The sequence below is a fragment of the Panthera onca genome, chromosome A2 (assembly GCF_046562875.1).
Source record: "Panthera onca isolate mPanOnc1 chromosome A2, mPanOnc1 haplotype 2, whole genome shotgun sequence".
Classification (NCBI taxonomy): domain Eukaryota; kingdom Metazoa; phylum Chordata; class Mammalia; order Carnivora; family Felidae; genus Panthera; species Panthera onca.
The window spans coordinates 75915977-75932064 of NC_138340.1; the positions used below are offsets into that span (position 1 = coordinate 75915977).

The 16088-nt window shown below is 42.6% G+C and overlaps 1 protein-coding gene across 3 annotated transcripts in view; it reads right to left on the minus strand.

Moving 5' to 3' along the window:
- The window catches only part of STARD3NL (STARD3 N-terminal like), a 56070-nt gene that overhangs the window by 17457 nt on the left and 22525 nt on the right, over positions 1-16088 (minus strand). For all 3 annotated transcript variants that reach the window (XM_078442574.2, XM_078442575.2, XM_078442576.2), the window contains 3 exons: positions 11164-11431; positions 4268-4345; positions 1061-1138 (listed from right to left, as the gene is read on the minus strand). In XM_078442574.2, the coding sequence (XP_078298700.1) occupies positions 1061-1138; positions 4268-4345; positions 11164-11388 (381 nt within the window). In that variant the 5' untranslated portion in view covers positions 11389-11431. The remainder of the gene's footprint in view (positions 1-1060; positions 1139-4267; positions 4346-11163; positions 11432-16088) is intronic.

Consider the following 16088-nt stretch of genomic DNA (forward strand, 5'->3'; position numbering starts at 1 on the left):
GAGATGTGGCTCCTGTGGACTGTGTCTCGGGAAAGAAGCACAACCCCATCCTCAGCTGGGCACGCCACGCTGGCCCACACCGATTGAGGCCTCACTCCAGAAACAAAACTGTAGGCTGTTCCTGAGCAGGCCACTCCAGCTTGGGGAGCTCAGCATTCCCCCCATATACCTGCCTTCTTAGAGCTCTCAAAAAGGCGAGTGTTCAGGCATCTGTGGACATGGCAAAAATAATTGAGGCAGAATGGCTTATAATTCTTCTTTCAACCAATAAATATTTACCGAGGGTGAACAGCATGTGCCAAAGCTCTGTGCTAGATGCAAAGAAACAGGGATGAGTAAAAAACACCACTGCCTTCAAGAAGCCTGAAGGCAACAGTAAAAGGCAGCATGGGAACTTTTCCCTTTAAGACTGGAAGGAGGGTGGGGCGCCGGGTGGCTCAGTCGGTTGGGCGTCTGACTTCAGCCCAGGTCACGATCTCGCAGTTCGTGAGTTCGAGCCCTACGTCAGGCTCTGTGCTGACAGCTCGGAGCCTGGAGCCTGCTTTGGATTCTGTGTCTCCCTCTCTCTCTCCCTCTCCCCCACTCACTCTGTCTCTCTCAAAAATAAACATTAAAAAATTTTAAAAGAAGACTGGAGGGAGGGGAGGGGATAAAACAGCAAGACAAGCAATGATCAAAATAAGCAGCAAGTCAGTCACGAAAAATCACCAACGAGCAAAGGGGAAATTTTCCAAGTATCTTTGTGACAGAGGTACTGATCTTATCACTCATTTGTAAAATGCAGTAGAGGACGAGTTGGTGCATGGCAAAGAACCACTGATGGGTCCCTACGTTCCTCAACTGGGGCAGTATCTGTAGAGACAAAGGTAGGAACTCATCACTACTGGAACAAAGTCCTGGTCTTAAGCCTAGGGAAGTGTGGAGGAAGGGGCCTCAGGAAAAGCTGGTAGAATTCATCCCAGATGAGAGGTGCATTTGGGCCCAGCCCAGTCCTGTTGTGAGCGGGCCTGGGCCAGCAGCACTGGAGGAGACGGACCGCTCACCGTGGTGACATACTCACCGCTATTGCCCACCAATGGCGCAGTCTGCATACGGCATACGCGAGGATTAACACTTTAAATCGAAAAACTGCCAAGAGCTAGATTAAAAAAAAAATGACAAGGTAAGTTAAAAAAAAATAGATACAAATATAAGATCACTGAGTTTTAGGAAGAACCCACCGAAGTGTCTTCATCATTCTGTTTAGCTGAAGGCTGCCACAGACCACCACCGGTCCAAAGACCAGTATTTGGGATCTCTGCTGTAGAATGAATGCAATGCCGCCCAAATCAGGATTCAAATTCAGTTCCCATTATCAACAGAAGAATTTATAATTAATGTTTATTTTTCATTTCCATTTGAGTGCACGTATATTTCTGATATCCTGTTAAGACTCGAGAAGACGTTCTGAGAGCTGACTTTTCCACTCCTGGTACAAACACTCACTTTTGGGAGATACCAGGTTCCTAGTAAAGTCCACTGTAAATCTCTGGGTTATGGGGGTATTGGGAAGGTTCTGTCCACCCTAGTAGCTACCATCTGATAAATTTAGGGTGCCTCTGGGACTTTTGTGAAACCCTTTATATGTATTATTAGCCCATGTAAGCCCTTCCTCAATGACCTCATGTGTCAACTACTATCATCGATCCCGTTATACACATACAGGGGATAGAAAAGTTGTGCAAGGCCACACAACTGCTTAGTGAGGAAGCCAGGACTTGAACCCAGGTGGCCAGACTCTACTTAGCCACTATGTCACAGCTGTCTTAGTAATTCTCATCTAGTGAGGAACACACGGAGAATAAGATTCTACCAGTTTTCCTCGGAAGAGACACCTTGTTGTGGGCAGGGAGAAGTCAGGCAGCTCTTGAGCAATGCCTGAGGCCAGGGGCTGCCAAAAGTTCCTCATGAATCTAAACTGCTGAAAGGCTGGAGGCCGACGGCCTTTTTGTAGCCATTCACTAGTGGGCCACACTTAAGATCCTTTCACATAAGTGAAGTTCACGGGTTGTATTTGTTTTTAATTTTCTGCTGTCGTTACAAGGGCACCTGGGTGGCTTAGTCGGTTAAGCATCCGACTCTTGATTTCAGCTCAGGTCATGATCTCATAGTTTGTGAGATCAAGCCCCATATCAGGCTCTACTCTGATAGCATGGAGCCTGCTTGGGATTCTCTCTCTCCCTCTCTCTCTGCTCCTCCCCTTCTCACACTCTCTGTCTCAAAATAAATAAGCTTAAAAGAAAAGTTTAAAAAAGTGTGTTTTCCAACAATCTGCAAACTTAGTTTAGCTTCTCTATTCATTCCAACTCTATCCCTGTGTTCTGGATTTGGCAAAAAATATAAGTCTTGGGGTACCTGGGTGGCTCAGTAAGTTAAGTGGCCGACTTTGGCTCAGGTCATGCTCTCAACAGTTCCTGAGTTCAAACCCTGTGTCAGGCTCTGTGCTGACAGCTCGGAGCCTGGAGCCTGCTTCGGATTCTGTCTCCCTCTCTCTCTGCCCTCTCCCACTCACACTCAGTCTCTTTCTCTCTCAAAAATAAATATTAGAAAAAATATTTTTTAAAAAAGTATGAGTCTTCTTCAGCCCTCTATCTCAAAGTCTCCTGGGTGCCAAGGTTTCCTGGAAGCTGTGTCCACTTTCCAGGCCAGATATGCCAGTCCTTTCAGTCTGAGCTAATGGGCTCCACCTATCTGTCCAGGACCATTAAGTCCCTACACATAAAGGACAGACAACCCTTGGTGGTCTAGCTGGTAGATGAACCTGGCTTCCTGGCTGAGGCTATGTGAAGATAAATTCAGCAAGGGAAATAAGAGAAGAGAAATCAATCTTGCTATTACATGTCAATAGCTTTAGAAGAAAGAAATATCAAGATGTGGGACGTGACATGCTCTTTCCCCCTGCTTCAATGACCTGGAGCAGGTAGGCGAAGACGCTGAAACCATGAAACTCACTTTCCTCATGTGACAAATGAGGGGATTAAATTGTATCAGTGGTCTTCCAAACGTTCTGTAGCAGCCAAACACTTTTTCAGCACAATCCTACCGGGACTCAAACGTACCGTACAGATAAAAATGGAACCACCTAGGTTGCAAGGGGCTGTGACAGGGAACCCTAACCTAACCTCTACTTCCCGGGAGCTTTACCTCCTTCCCCACACACTTCTGCAGCCCCCTTCAGAAATAAAACCACCACAACACAAAAGCCTTTCTAGTATAATTTGAAAACCACTAGAAAATATAATCACCCGATTATTAAAATTCTCGACCAAAAATAATGATGATGTTGATTAGTGACTGCAGGTGGTTCTCTGAGTTTCTTGGAGGTATCTATCCTCGGGCTAAATGTTTTCCATATAGTATTTCATTTACTTTTTAGAACTATGGTGATCTCATTTTACATATGAAAAACTCAAGTTTAGACCCAATATATTAAAAGATGGATACAAATAGTGATAGCGTTGTGAATCAAACCCAGGTTTTTCTGACGTGAAGGGTCCTACTCTTAACCGGTGTGCATAAAGCTTCTAGAGATAGTGATTAATGCAGTTAAAATCAATTTGGAGGAACTCACCGCGAACATTAATTGCCTATCCTGCATCCAACACAACGTTAGAACCTGACTTGCTTACACCATCCGCTACAAAGAGATACCAGGAAGAGGTACCAAGCCCAATGAAAGCCACAGAATGCCCTAGAAAGAGTGCAAGCATTTCTTTGAATGAAATGAAGGCCTCATCCACAGAGAACTGCATCTGTGTAATTCCGTAACTGACTAATGTTGCTCAGGATTACCAATATGGAACTTTCCTCAAAAACTATTCTAGAAAAACGAAACAGTATTATTAAAAGTACACTCAGAAATCTATCTCAAGGCAGAAAAGGAATGGCATTTTCATCAAGTTATTACATAAATAGGTCACTTTTCCTTTTAGTGATTAGGACACATCCACGGCTTCTACGAAAAGAATAAAGGCTCTCCTCCAAGAAAACAGAATGGCTCCTTCTGCTGCCCTCCCTTATCTCTCATTTCTCTCCTCCCTATGACCAAACAATTCCTTACAGCGAGAGAGAGAGCGTTGACTTGGCCAGTAACTGAGGGGAAAGGAAAGACAGTGTTCAGGAGAGGACAGAAGAATGGCACAGACTAGGAGATCTATTCAGGGGAAATTTACCTTTTGGTTACAGATTCATCATATCTGAAATAAAATGGAAAACAGAAAATACTTACAAATATATCGAAGTAAGAGGAGTAGTAGTCATAGCGCACTACCTCCTTCTCTAAGGTGTTCTCAATGCCTCCATTCACCTGGGAAGGATGGTGAGAAGTAAAACTGAGAGGTTTACGTGTGAAAATAATACAAGAAAATATACAAGTAAGGTTGTTCTCATATACACTTTTCTGCCTACCATCTCAGAACCCTGGAATGTTAAAACGGGAGGAATGAAACACGCATCAACTCTAATAGAAAAATGCTGAATAGTATTTCCCACTTCAATTCTGAATTCATTCACTTGACAAATATAAACATATAATGAAAAAGAATGCCTTGTAAAAAACAAGTTCCTACTTTGGCAAACTAAAATGTTCAAAAATGATTCTTTTTCTCTTCTAAGACAAAATCTTCAAACATACCGATGTATAATCTTAAAGAAGACAAGTCACATTCCTCCAAGCCTGCCCTCACTTTCTGACCAGTCTCTGCTGTTTAAGGTCTTGGAAGGCCAACGGGTCCCCTGATCTTAGCAAAGATCAATGACAGCAGTTACTGTGACACAAGATAGAGGTTCAGATATTCTCTCTGGTTTTTCTTTTTTATTTGTTCCTGGCATTTGAAAATCCTGCCCTCTTAGCAATTTTCATATATACTTTTCATTTGATAGATAATGAAATAAGGGGAAGACCAGACCTACAATCAAATGTGATGAAGTTACAGTGAATGATGAAAAGTAGCCCTAAGATGATAAACTTTGTCCTCTCTCTATTCTCCTATCAAGATGAATTTTAAACGATCAAGTTCAGATTCTACATATTACACTATAGAAAATATTGTTTTAAAAATCAAGTAGGGGCACCTGGGTGGCTCAGTCAGTTAAGTGTCTGATTTCGGCTCAGGTCACGATCTCGCGGTTCGTGAGTTTGAGCCCCGCGTCGGACTCTGTGCTGACAGCTCAGATCCTGGAGCCTGCTTCTGATGCTGTGTCTCCCTCTCTCTCTGCACCTCCCCCACTCCAGTTCTGTCTCTGTCTCTCTTTCTCTCAAATAAACATTAAAAAATTAAAAAAAAATTTTTTTTAACATTTATTCATTTTTTGAGAGACAGAGAGCACAAGCAGGGGAGGGGCAGAGCGAGAGGGAGACACAGAATCTGAAACAGGCTCCAGGCTCTGAGCTGTCGGCACAGAGCCCGATGCGGGGCTTGAAGTCATGAAACGTGAGATTGTGACCTGAGCTGAAGTCGGACGCTCAACCAACTGAGCCACCCGGGCGCCCTAAAAAATTAAAAAAAAAATCAAGTAATGGAACGTGTGTCTGGCACCTGCGGCAGCACCCAAGCAGACACCAGAACTGTTAGGGCCCGTGGATTAGGGCACAGGACGTGCAACAGTAAATTCCCATTTCTGATCTGGAGTACACACATCATTTGTCCTGGTAAACTGATGGAGATATCTGAAAAAGGACAAAGTGAAGGAGGATGAGCCAAAGACCTGGGCAAAGGGGGAGAAAATTAATAAGGAACACCCCTGTGAGGTTTGCTAATCGGCCTAACTGGAATTAAAGTTGCCCCAAGGGAAGGCTCCTCTTGGCTTAGATACTTTTACAAGTATATGTATTTGTTATTCAAATGAAAGTTTACTATAAACACTAGTCAGTACTTTAAAATCTCTTAAGGGGGTTTAGATTTCTGTGTAGTTTGTGCAGATGGGCTATAGATGTGCTTGACTATAGATCCCTAATAACAAACAGAACAGAAAACTTGGGAGCAAAAGGAAAGAATTATTAAAAGGCAACCAACCATGTAGTCTTATCAACTGTGTCTGTCCAGACTAAGGAAGCTTACCAAGCTCTAAAATACTAAAAGAATGATTATTCTAAGTGACCTAGGGCGCAGAGACCACCGTCCTGGCTGAGAGCCCGGGAATCAAGCTGCTGATAACAGTTCTTCAGTAAACAGTCAGTAGAAAAAGGTTTTCCACGGTATCTGCATACTTTAAAAGACCCTGATTTTGCCTGGCCTTTAAACAGAGAAATCGAAAATCTATTACCTAGAGCTCCAACTTGTGCTCTAAATTCTTAATTTCAAAACCTCTGGCTCTACCTCAAGATGTCCCCCATAGACTTGCCTTTAGTTTCACATGGAATCTCTTCCCACAGTTCTGACACAGCTGATCCTATTCTTTTTATGTTCTATCATTAGAAATCTTGAGTCCTGGGGCGCCTGGGTGGCTCAGTTGGTTGAGCGTCCGACTTTGGCTCAGGTCATGACCTCGCAGTCTGCGGTCTGTGAGTTCAAGCCCCAAATCGGGCTCTGTGCAGACAGCTCAGAGCCCGGAGCCTGCTTCGGATCCTGTTTCTCCCTCTCTCTCCACCCTTCCCCAACTCATGCTCTGTCTCAGAAATAAATAAACATTAAAAAAATTTTTGTTTAAATCTTGACTCCTTCCTGAATACTGGAGATAAAAAAAACTCTGCTTATCAATAAGTCTATCAGCATACTTACGTTTCTTTAAATTTTTTTTAAGTTTATTTATCTATTTTTTGAGAGAGAGAGTGAGCAGGGCTGGGGCAGACAAGGAGAGACTCTCAAGTAGGCTCCGCACTAGAGCCTGATGTGGGGCTTGAACTCATAAACCGTGAGATCTTGACCTAAGCCACAGTCAAGAGTAGGACTCTTAACCAACTGAGCCACCCAGGCGCCCCCAGCATACTTATTTTTTTAGGATGCCTCTAAGATTAACTTTTTCCTTCCGATTCTCACCACCTTGCATGGGATTCCTTTCACAGCTTCGCAGCCAATCTGTCCCTAATGTAATCCTACTGGCAAACCAGTGCCATGAGATCTTTATCCATTCACAGAATATTTGCTGAACACTTGCTAAGTGTCGAATATGGTTCTAAATACTTCAGTAAACAAAACAGTATCCCTGTCTCTATGGAACTTATGTTTTAGCAAGGAGTGAGAGATGACAAACAAGAAAATACGTGCTGTACAGAGAACAGAAGCAGGGCAGTGCGACAGAAGTGATGGTTGACTTCTTTGGGTTGGACGCTAAGTGGAAGCCTTCCCTGTGGTGAGATCTAAGCTGACAGATACCAGCATAAGACGTCAGTATCTGCATCAAGATAAAGGAAATGAACCATTTTCATTTAGAAGGAACTAGTATAAAGGTCCAAGACAGAAGGGAGCTTGTTCTGTCCTGAGACCAGGAGGCAAGTCTGGGCTTATCCAGGAGGGCCAGGAACAGAGAGTGGGAAAGGAAGGCTGGAGAGGCTCCTTGGGGGCTATGCTGGCCAAGCTACGGCACTTGGATTTTATCAAAAGTGCTCTGGTCCATCAGAAGGGTTATAAATAGAAAGTAACATTGTTTGATTTGTTGTTTTCAGTCTCTCTGGCTTGTTTTTACAATTTTTTTAAATGTTTATTTATTATTTTTGAGAGAAAGAAAGAGACAGAGCATGGGTGGGGGAGAGGCAGAGAGAGGGAGACACAGAATCCAAAGCAGGCTCCAGGCAGAGCCCAACGTGGGGCTCGAACCCACGAATTGCGAGATCGTGACCTGAGCCAAAGTCAGATGCTTAACTGACTGAGCCACCCGGGCGCCCCAAATCTCTCTGGCTTCTAGGAGGAGAATGGATATTAGGAGGGCAAGAATGGAAGCTGGCTAATCAGTTGGGCTCCTGGTACAGGAGTCTGGGGGAGTCATAACGCTGGCTTGCTTGAGGGTGGCCACGGTAGAAATGGAGAAGACGTCATGACTTGGATCTATTTTGCAGGCACATCCCACAGGGCTTACTTTTCAACTGGATAGGGAATGTGAGAGACACAAAACAAGCAAATTAATTAAGGATGAGTCTTCATTTTTGGCCTGAGCATCTTGCTTCCTTGGAGAAAGGAGAAAAATTGGCTAAATTGGAAGTCATATATAAAGGCAAAGTACTTGGGTTACTGTTATGATTGCATAGTCCCATTCCTCTTTTGAAGGCCTAAGCACCCCTGGTGCTATTTCTTTCCTCTTTCAAAGACCAGCACGATAGGGCAGTGTAAGATATGTGCTGTATCTGCTCCGCTAAACTTCAAATCTTACTAATGTTTCTGTGGAGCTTGCCACACCTAAATCTGAAGCCTATGTCTGGCACTCAGTATGTGTGTAGACAGGTGAAAAGAACAATGGATTTCAGTGATTAGAGTGATTACAGAAACAGACCACAGAAGAAAAGGCATATGGTACAGTGTGTGGCGAAAAGCCCAGGTCAGGACTGACAATCTAAATCAAACACAACTAGAAACTGAAGGTAAAAAAAAAAAAACAAACCAAAACATCAAACCTTGACAAAAAAGTCAAGATGTGCTATCTTAAAGATCATATAGTCTTGTGTGATCTTTTCATTTTATAACTGGGGCAACTGGCAGTCAGTGGAAAAGTTTTAGAATACATTTCTTAATTTGAAATATGCATCTCTAGGTTTACTGCAGCATTGTATAAAAGCCGGGATATGGAAGTAGCCTCAGTGTCTATCCACAGATGATGGATAAAGAAGATGTGGTGTACATATCTATTTATCTATAGACATATATAGATATATACACACACAATATACATATACTCACACATATATATTACACATATAATATAAATACATACATTATATACACACACACAATGGAATAGTACTCAGCTGTAAAAAATAATGTGATCCTGCCATTTGCAACAACATGGTTAGATGTAGAGAGTATAATGCTAAGTGAAATAAGTCAGACAGAGAAAGACAAATACTGTATGATTTCACTCACACATGGAATTTAAGAAACGAAACAAACGAAGAAAAAAAGAGACAAACAAAAACCAGACCCTTACATATGGAGAACTGTCAGTGGGGAGTTGGCGGGGAGGGGCTGGGAGAAATTGAAAAGGGAGATTAAGAGGTACAACCTTCCAGTTATAAAATAGATAAATCATGGAGATGAAAAGCACAGCACAGGAAACAAAGTCAGTAAGACTGCAATAGTGTTGTCTGGTGACAGATGGTGACTCCACTTACTGCATGAGCGCCGAGTCATGTACAGAAATGCTGAAATGTTTGATGCCTGAAACTAATGTTAACACTGCGTATGTTAATTACCTTCAATAAAAAAAAAATTAAACAAAAATACATCTCTTAATTGCTAGGCCTGATGATTTTTTTCATTTATAACCTGTCACACACAGACATCAACCAATCCCTCCTGAGGAACAAAACAGAGTTCAGTCCACTTCACTCAGTTGAAGGGAGGAGGGAGGTGAGTGTGATCCTACAAATCCCTCACCACAGCTCTACCCCCAGGCTTCCCTCACTTAAAAGTAGGTAGTGATCTTGGTGGTAAATCAATAAATGCTTTGATTTTGTGCTGTCATTACAATCATTTTTATGTGAGCTCCCTAAAACTGCTGCTATGCTTTCCTGTTGAAAGATGTATTTCTGGGGTGCCCGGGTGGCTCAGTCTGTTTAGCATCCAACTCTTGATTACGGCTCAGGTCGTGATCCCAGGGTTGTGGAACAGAGTCCCACGTTGGGCTCTGCCTGCTTGGGATTCTTTCTCTCTCCTCCTCTACCCCTCTCTCTCTCAGTAAAATAAAAAAAAAATAATAATAAGGGGTGCCTGGTTAAGTCGGTTAAGTGTCTGACTCTTGGTTTCGGCTCAGGCCATGACCTCGCAGTGTCGTGGGTTCGAGCCCTGAGTTGGGCTCAGAGCAGTTGGGCTCTGCGCTGGCAGTGCAGAACCTTCTTGGGATTCTCTCTCTACCTCTCTCTCTGCCCCTCCCCTGCTCTCTCTCTCTCTCTCAAAAATAAATAAACTTTAAAAAATTTTTTAAATAAATTAAAAAGATGTATTTCTTTTTTATTTTTTAATAGATAGGTACTAGTTTTGAAAACATATTACTCCTTTGAAATATATGTTAATTTAAATGTTTTCTTTAATGTATACATGTGGAACAAATAATAAAAAGAGAGACTCTAAATTAGTGCATCATATCACTGGCTTGTGTGGTTTTAAACAATTCTTGCCTGTGAGGAAAGCATTTGGAAGAGATTACCTATTTGTAAACAGAGTCAAGGCTTTGGGAGAAAACAGATATATTGGGCTAAATAAAATATATTATTAAAATGTATTTCACCTATTTTCACCTTTATTAATGTAGCAACTAGAGAACTTAATTGTCTACAAGGCTTGCGTTATATTTCCATTGGATAGTACTAGTCTAGAGAGTTATTTGACAATATAACTGCATAGACCTGACAAGATGGAGACAAACCTCCAAATGGTTCTGAAGATTTTTTTCAATAAAAGATGAATGATCTCTTTGTGAAAAAGTAAAGAATAAATGCAAGAAAACTCTTAAACATGGGGATTAGAAAAGTAGATGTAACATCTAAAACATATTCCAGAGGCATGCTACATTTTTGAAGCAAGGACGAGCAATCTTTTTCTGAGAAGGGCCAGGAAACAGATACTTTTGCCTTTGTGGGCCAGATGGACTCTGTCACAACTACTCAAGTCAACTATAGCACAAAAGCCAGCCACAGGCAAAAGGTAAACAGATGGGCAGGGCTGTGTTCCAATAAAACTTTATAAAAACAGGCCAGCTGAATTTGGCCCCCAGGCTATAGTTCGCTAACTCCTGACAGAGAACAAAACACCATGAATTCAAATTTCAAAGTGAGTTTTAAATGAACTAGCCTTTGTTTTAAAAAATAACAGCACAGAACAAGAGAGGTCAAAATCAGCTGGAAAAGAGCACTATCCCCCCCTTTGGAAAAACACAGAATTCACTAAATGACACAGAAATGAGGAGAAAAATAAGAAAACTGTTTCTTGGCTCTGGAAACAATTCTTATGTAAAGTCATGGGGAAGAAAAACACTTACATTTAACTCTATTATCCACAGTAACGTTACAAATAAGAGGTCAAAGGTGACAAACAAACAGAAAGTCCTCCGGACATCAGATATGCCTTTCTTCTCCCTTCCTTCATAGGACTCAATCCTGGCCATGAGGTGTGCAGGGTTGATGGAATGAACGTCGCGCAAGGAAGCGTGAGAGCTCTGGCTCCCGGTGAGGGCGTTCTCCATGTCTTCTTGCAGGGGGTTCATCCTGGAGGCGGGTTAAGGGAGCCTCTCTCCAACTTCACCATCCCTGGAGAGAAGACAGCTTTGTGTGAAATCAGAGCTCACCTAAAACCACCATGCCACCCCACCTCCGCACAACTGTTTCTCTAGCTGAGCGACAGTGTCGTCACTGAAGACACCTGTGTCCTGATGAAGACATAAAGCCAAAGGGAAATGAGACGTGCCTCTTGATGCTCTCAATATTACAAACGAGCTGGTACAGACATGACTGGCAGCAGAGAAGAATGCAAGTGTGCCCCACTAAAGAGGGAAGACAGGATGCTGACCACACGAGGAGGGGGTAACTGAGAACCTGGAGCAAGCCGGTTCCCGTGCGTTTCCAGGGAGAAAACCTCTCCAAGTGTGTGTCATTACTCAGGAAAACATTTCCCGAAAGCTCCCCAGAGAGCGTGTGACTAGGACGTGAAAACTAGACACAGAAAACATTGTCTCCTGAAGAGGAACTGCTTTCCACCAAAAGTATCTAATAAACTGATCTTAGTGTTCCCCCATTACGTCTTAATGAATAAGCATGTGTCAGGCCCCTTCTTGGAAAAGTACCCACACCCCCAAAGTTCATCAGCGTTACGCAAACACCTCTGCTGATGACCCAAGTTACAGCTCTATCTAGAGATCCAAGACCCCCTCTCCCCAAGGCTAGGATGTGCTTCTATGCTAAAAGTGAAAGATTACTAACCTAAATGATCTGACCTCCTCAAGAAGGAAGCAAAATCATGAAACAGTATGGTGGACGGTATTGCTGTGTTCCTTCTACAGCACCTCTCCCCGTAGGGGGACACTAGACACCTGGCTCTACTGACCTCATGTGCGTTTCCCCGGGCCAATTTTACCTGCTTCTGTCCACACGTAAGAACCCTGCACTGGTTCTCCTTTCCTTCTGCCACAGTGACTGGCAATGTCCAGATAAGGAAGAACATTTTCAAGGCGGGTAAAACGGAAGTTGAAAACAGACTGCTGACATCTCCCAGAAGCATCATGGTCCCGCTCGGTCCTACTCACAGTCCAGAACAGTGTCGCTACACATGGTCCTCATTTCTTTCCCTTCCCATATTCCAGGGACAAAAGTCCCTTCCACATTTTCATACGATAAAACGACGTAACATTTTCCAAAGCAGTTTGGTTATACGAACTAAGATGCTTTAAGATATTCATACCTACTGGTCCGGTAACCCCAGGCCAAGACAAAAACTGATCTATGTCACTAGAGGTTGGGTTAGTGATGTTAGTGATTACCCGTGAGCAAGAGAGAGGGAACAGAGACTAGAGCTCACAAGTTTGGTCAAATTCCATTTCTTGGCCTGAGTAGAGCTACCATGGCTGTGCTCCCTTAGTGATAATTTACTGATGTCGGGTAGTCGTTTCAATGGGGCACTGACTTGCAAATATTCAAAATGCTGTATGCTTACGTACACGTACGCACATATGAATGGTGTGTGTGTGCCTGTTAGGTAGACTTTATCATTATATATGTATAATAGTCCCAATGAGAAAACAATCTAAATATCTAACAAAAAGGGAATAATGAGATACATCATAGTATAACCACAGTATAGTCATTAAATAAGGTACTCCAAACTTAGAAAAATGATTACGTTATAATAGTAACTAGACTAAAATCTCAACATCAAATGGAACACAGGCACAGACAGCATTTTCACAACTTTGTAAAATAAAACCAAATTTTTAAAAGAATGTACCTATGAAACATATCAAATGCTAATACTGATTATCTCTGCCTGGTGATATATTTTCCCCCTTTTATCTTTTCCATGTTTTTGTATTTCCTATTTTGCACATATTGTGTCTACAACACAGGGACTAAATTAAAACATCATTGTGGTAGAGTCCTAGACAGATGTCCCAGGACTCTATGAGGCTCTTCCCTCTCTTTCACACATCTGGGTGACAGGAGATAACAGCCTATTGAGCATTCTGAAAAGCTCAGTAGGAGTCCACTTCAGTGCTTTGTAAAATAAAATACAAAATTCCAAAAGTTCAAAGTATTCTACACAATTTCTTTCTCAATGAGACCAACACCATCCTAAGGGAAGGGATTCCAATGGCATATTCCCCTGTCCAGTTGTTTTTAAAATAAAGCTTGCAAAACACTAACTTTATTCTGCCAGACTTCTAACAGTTAATTCTGGAACAGTAAGTAAAAAGGAATGTAACTATGTTTTCTGTGATAAAACACACACAAAATTCAAAAAGATACCAGAGACACTCTCTAAATCTGAACCTGGATAAATAGAGACATATTTCTGTGGCAACACATTCTACAGCAAGAAAAAGGAACCCAAGTAGTTTTTAAACTGATCTAATATTATTCTATTAGCAAGTATATTTAAAAATTAATTTAACCATTTTTAAAAATTTTTTATGATTTTTTTTTGAGAGAGAGCAAGAGCATGGGTGCACAGGAGAGGGGCAGAGGGAGAGGGAGAGGGAGAGGGAGAGGGAGAGGGAGAGGGAGAGAGAGAGGGAGAGAGGGAGAGAGGGAGAGAGAGAGAGAGAGAGAGAGAGAGAGAATCTTAAGCGGGCTTCACACTCTGCACAGAGCCCCACGTGGGGCTTGATCCCATGACCTTGGGATCATGACCTGAGTCGAAATCAAGAGTCGGATGTTCAACTGACTGAGTCACCCAGGCACCCTTAAAAATTAATTTAAACTCTTAAATCTACTAAACTGTATGGACGATTCAACAAATTCACAATTCAAACTCAGGGCTGTTTTTAGGAAGAAAATCGCTTTTCTCAGGCTCATGCATTCCTCCTTCCCTGAGCCCACTCCTCATGAATACAAAGGGATCCCAAAGCAAAACATCACTCCTAGAAATCTGAGGCTATTTCAAACTAAAATCTGACATCATTCAACGGCATACACCTTCCCTGAGAAACGAGGATCATTCCGTTATCTTTCAGATGCATACACAGAACTGCTAAGTAGCTAGAATCTACAGATACTTGCACACCTTTAGCAATAGTTACCCAAAGCACAGATTGTTGTGAGCAGAAAGAGAGAGAGAGCTTCCTTATAAGGCGTAAAAGAGGACACCACACAAAGCCCCTTTCTACTCTACAATGACAGGACTTCATCCTAACCCTGTCCTTCCAAAAGGTTCAAGTATGAAACCTTACAGAAGACGTCACTGAAATGCTCTCCACATTCTAATCCCCAGGCAGGTCAAGTACATCTCCTCCAGGTCCCCCTAGGGCCGTGGATATTATGTCACTTCTGAAATTGCTTACCACAATGTGCCTTAATTATCCACTCGCCTGTCTCTCCTGCTAGTCAGTGTGTTCCGTGAAGGCCTTGAATTTGATTTGCACATCCCTGTGCCCCAAGGACTACCCCAGTACACGGGACATGGCAAGAACAAAACAAACGTCGACTAAGTAAATTCTACCACCTCACACAGAGACCCGCAGAGCCGGCTTTCACATTCTCTGCACTGGAGAGGCCACAACTGTTTTTTCCAAGGAAGAGCTTGGATATTCTCCCAGGTATAATTTTGGAAGCACTAAATATTCAGTTCTTGGTACTGAGAGCCTCTCTGGGGTTGGTTTAAGGAAAGCTAAGCCTCTCTAAGGAGGGGGGTAAGTACCGAAGAGCTGTATACACAGGAACCTAAATCTGCAACGCAAGATTTATTCCAACCATGGGGGACATATGGGGGATGAGGGTGGAGAACTACAAAGAAAAGAAAAGAAAAACATCCCCTTATCTTTTTCTGGCATTTGCGTGAGGAGATGAGAATCTTTTTGTTCTTTCAGTTTTTGAAAATAAGATTCACGTCTTTGTGAATCTCACATGAATCGCTGTCCTCCTCTGTACTGTAATAATAGCCAGCCATTTCTACATTATGCTACATTAACAAGGTGCTCCAAAGTTCAGGGGCATAACACTATCTATATTTATTCTCAAGCTCACAGGTCTGAAGTTGCCTGAAGTTCAGGTTGCCTGAAGTTCAGCTGATCTCGTGGGCAACTCTGCTTCTAGGGGCAGCGCAACTTGGCTTCAAATCGTGTTGGATGCAGGTCAGCTCTCTGTCTGTCTTCCTCCTCAGACCAGGACTATCTGGGTCACGAGCTTTTCACAGCAAGTGGCAACAGCACACGAGACAAGGGAGACCATGTAAATACATTTAAAATCTCTGTATATATCACGTCTGCTCATATTCTATCGGCCAAAATCTTCTTTCGAGGCCATGCCCAAAGGCAGTAGAGCTGGGATGTACACTCTGCTCAGAGAGGAGAAGGCAAGTGAACATTTGCTGGTTAATATTCCAGCCTGGCACAGCTATCAGTGTTCTAAACCAGGGGTTGGCAAACTGTAGCCTAGAGGTCAACTATGGCTTGCTACCTGTTTCTGAGTATCAGGTTTTAACAGAACACCACCACATCCATTCTGAGGGTCTGTGGATGCTTTCACACTAGGACGACAGAGGTGAACTATCACAACAGAAACCATATTTACTTTCTGCATTTTTCCAGAAAAAGGGATGACTGCTTTCATCAGCTTCACAAAGGAGACCCAGGCGAGATCTGGAGTGATTCAGGCTAGCAACTGCAGGCTAACTGATGAATATGAATCCTTCCAATGCGTGCTCTGATTGTGTGGTTAGCAAAAACCTGCAGTTCATTTACCTGAGGGCCACTTCAAA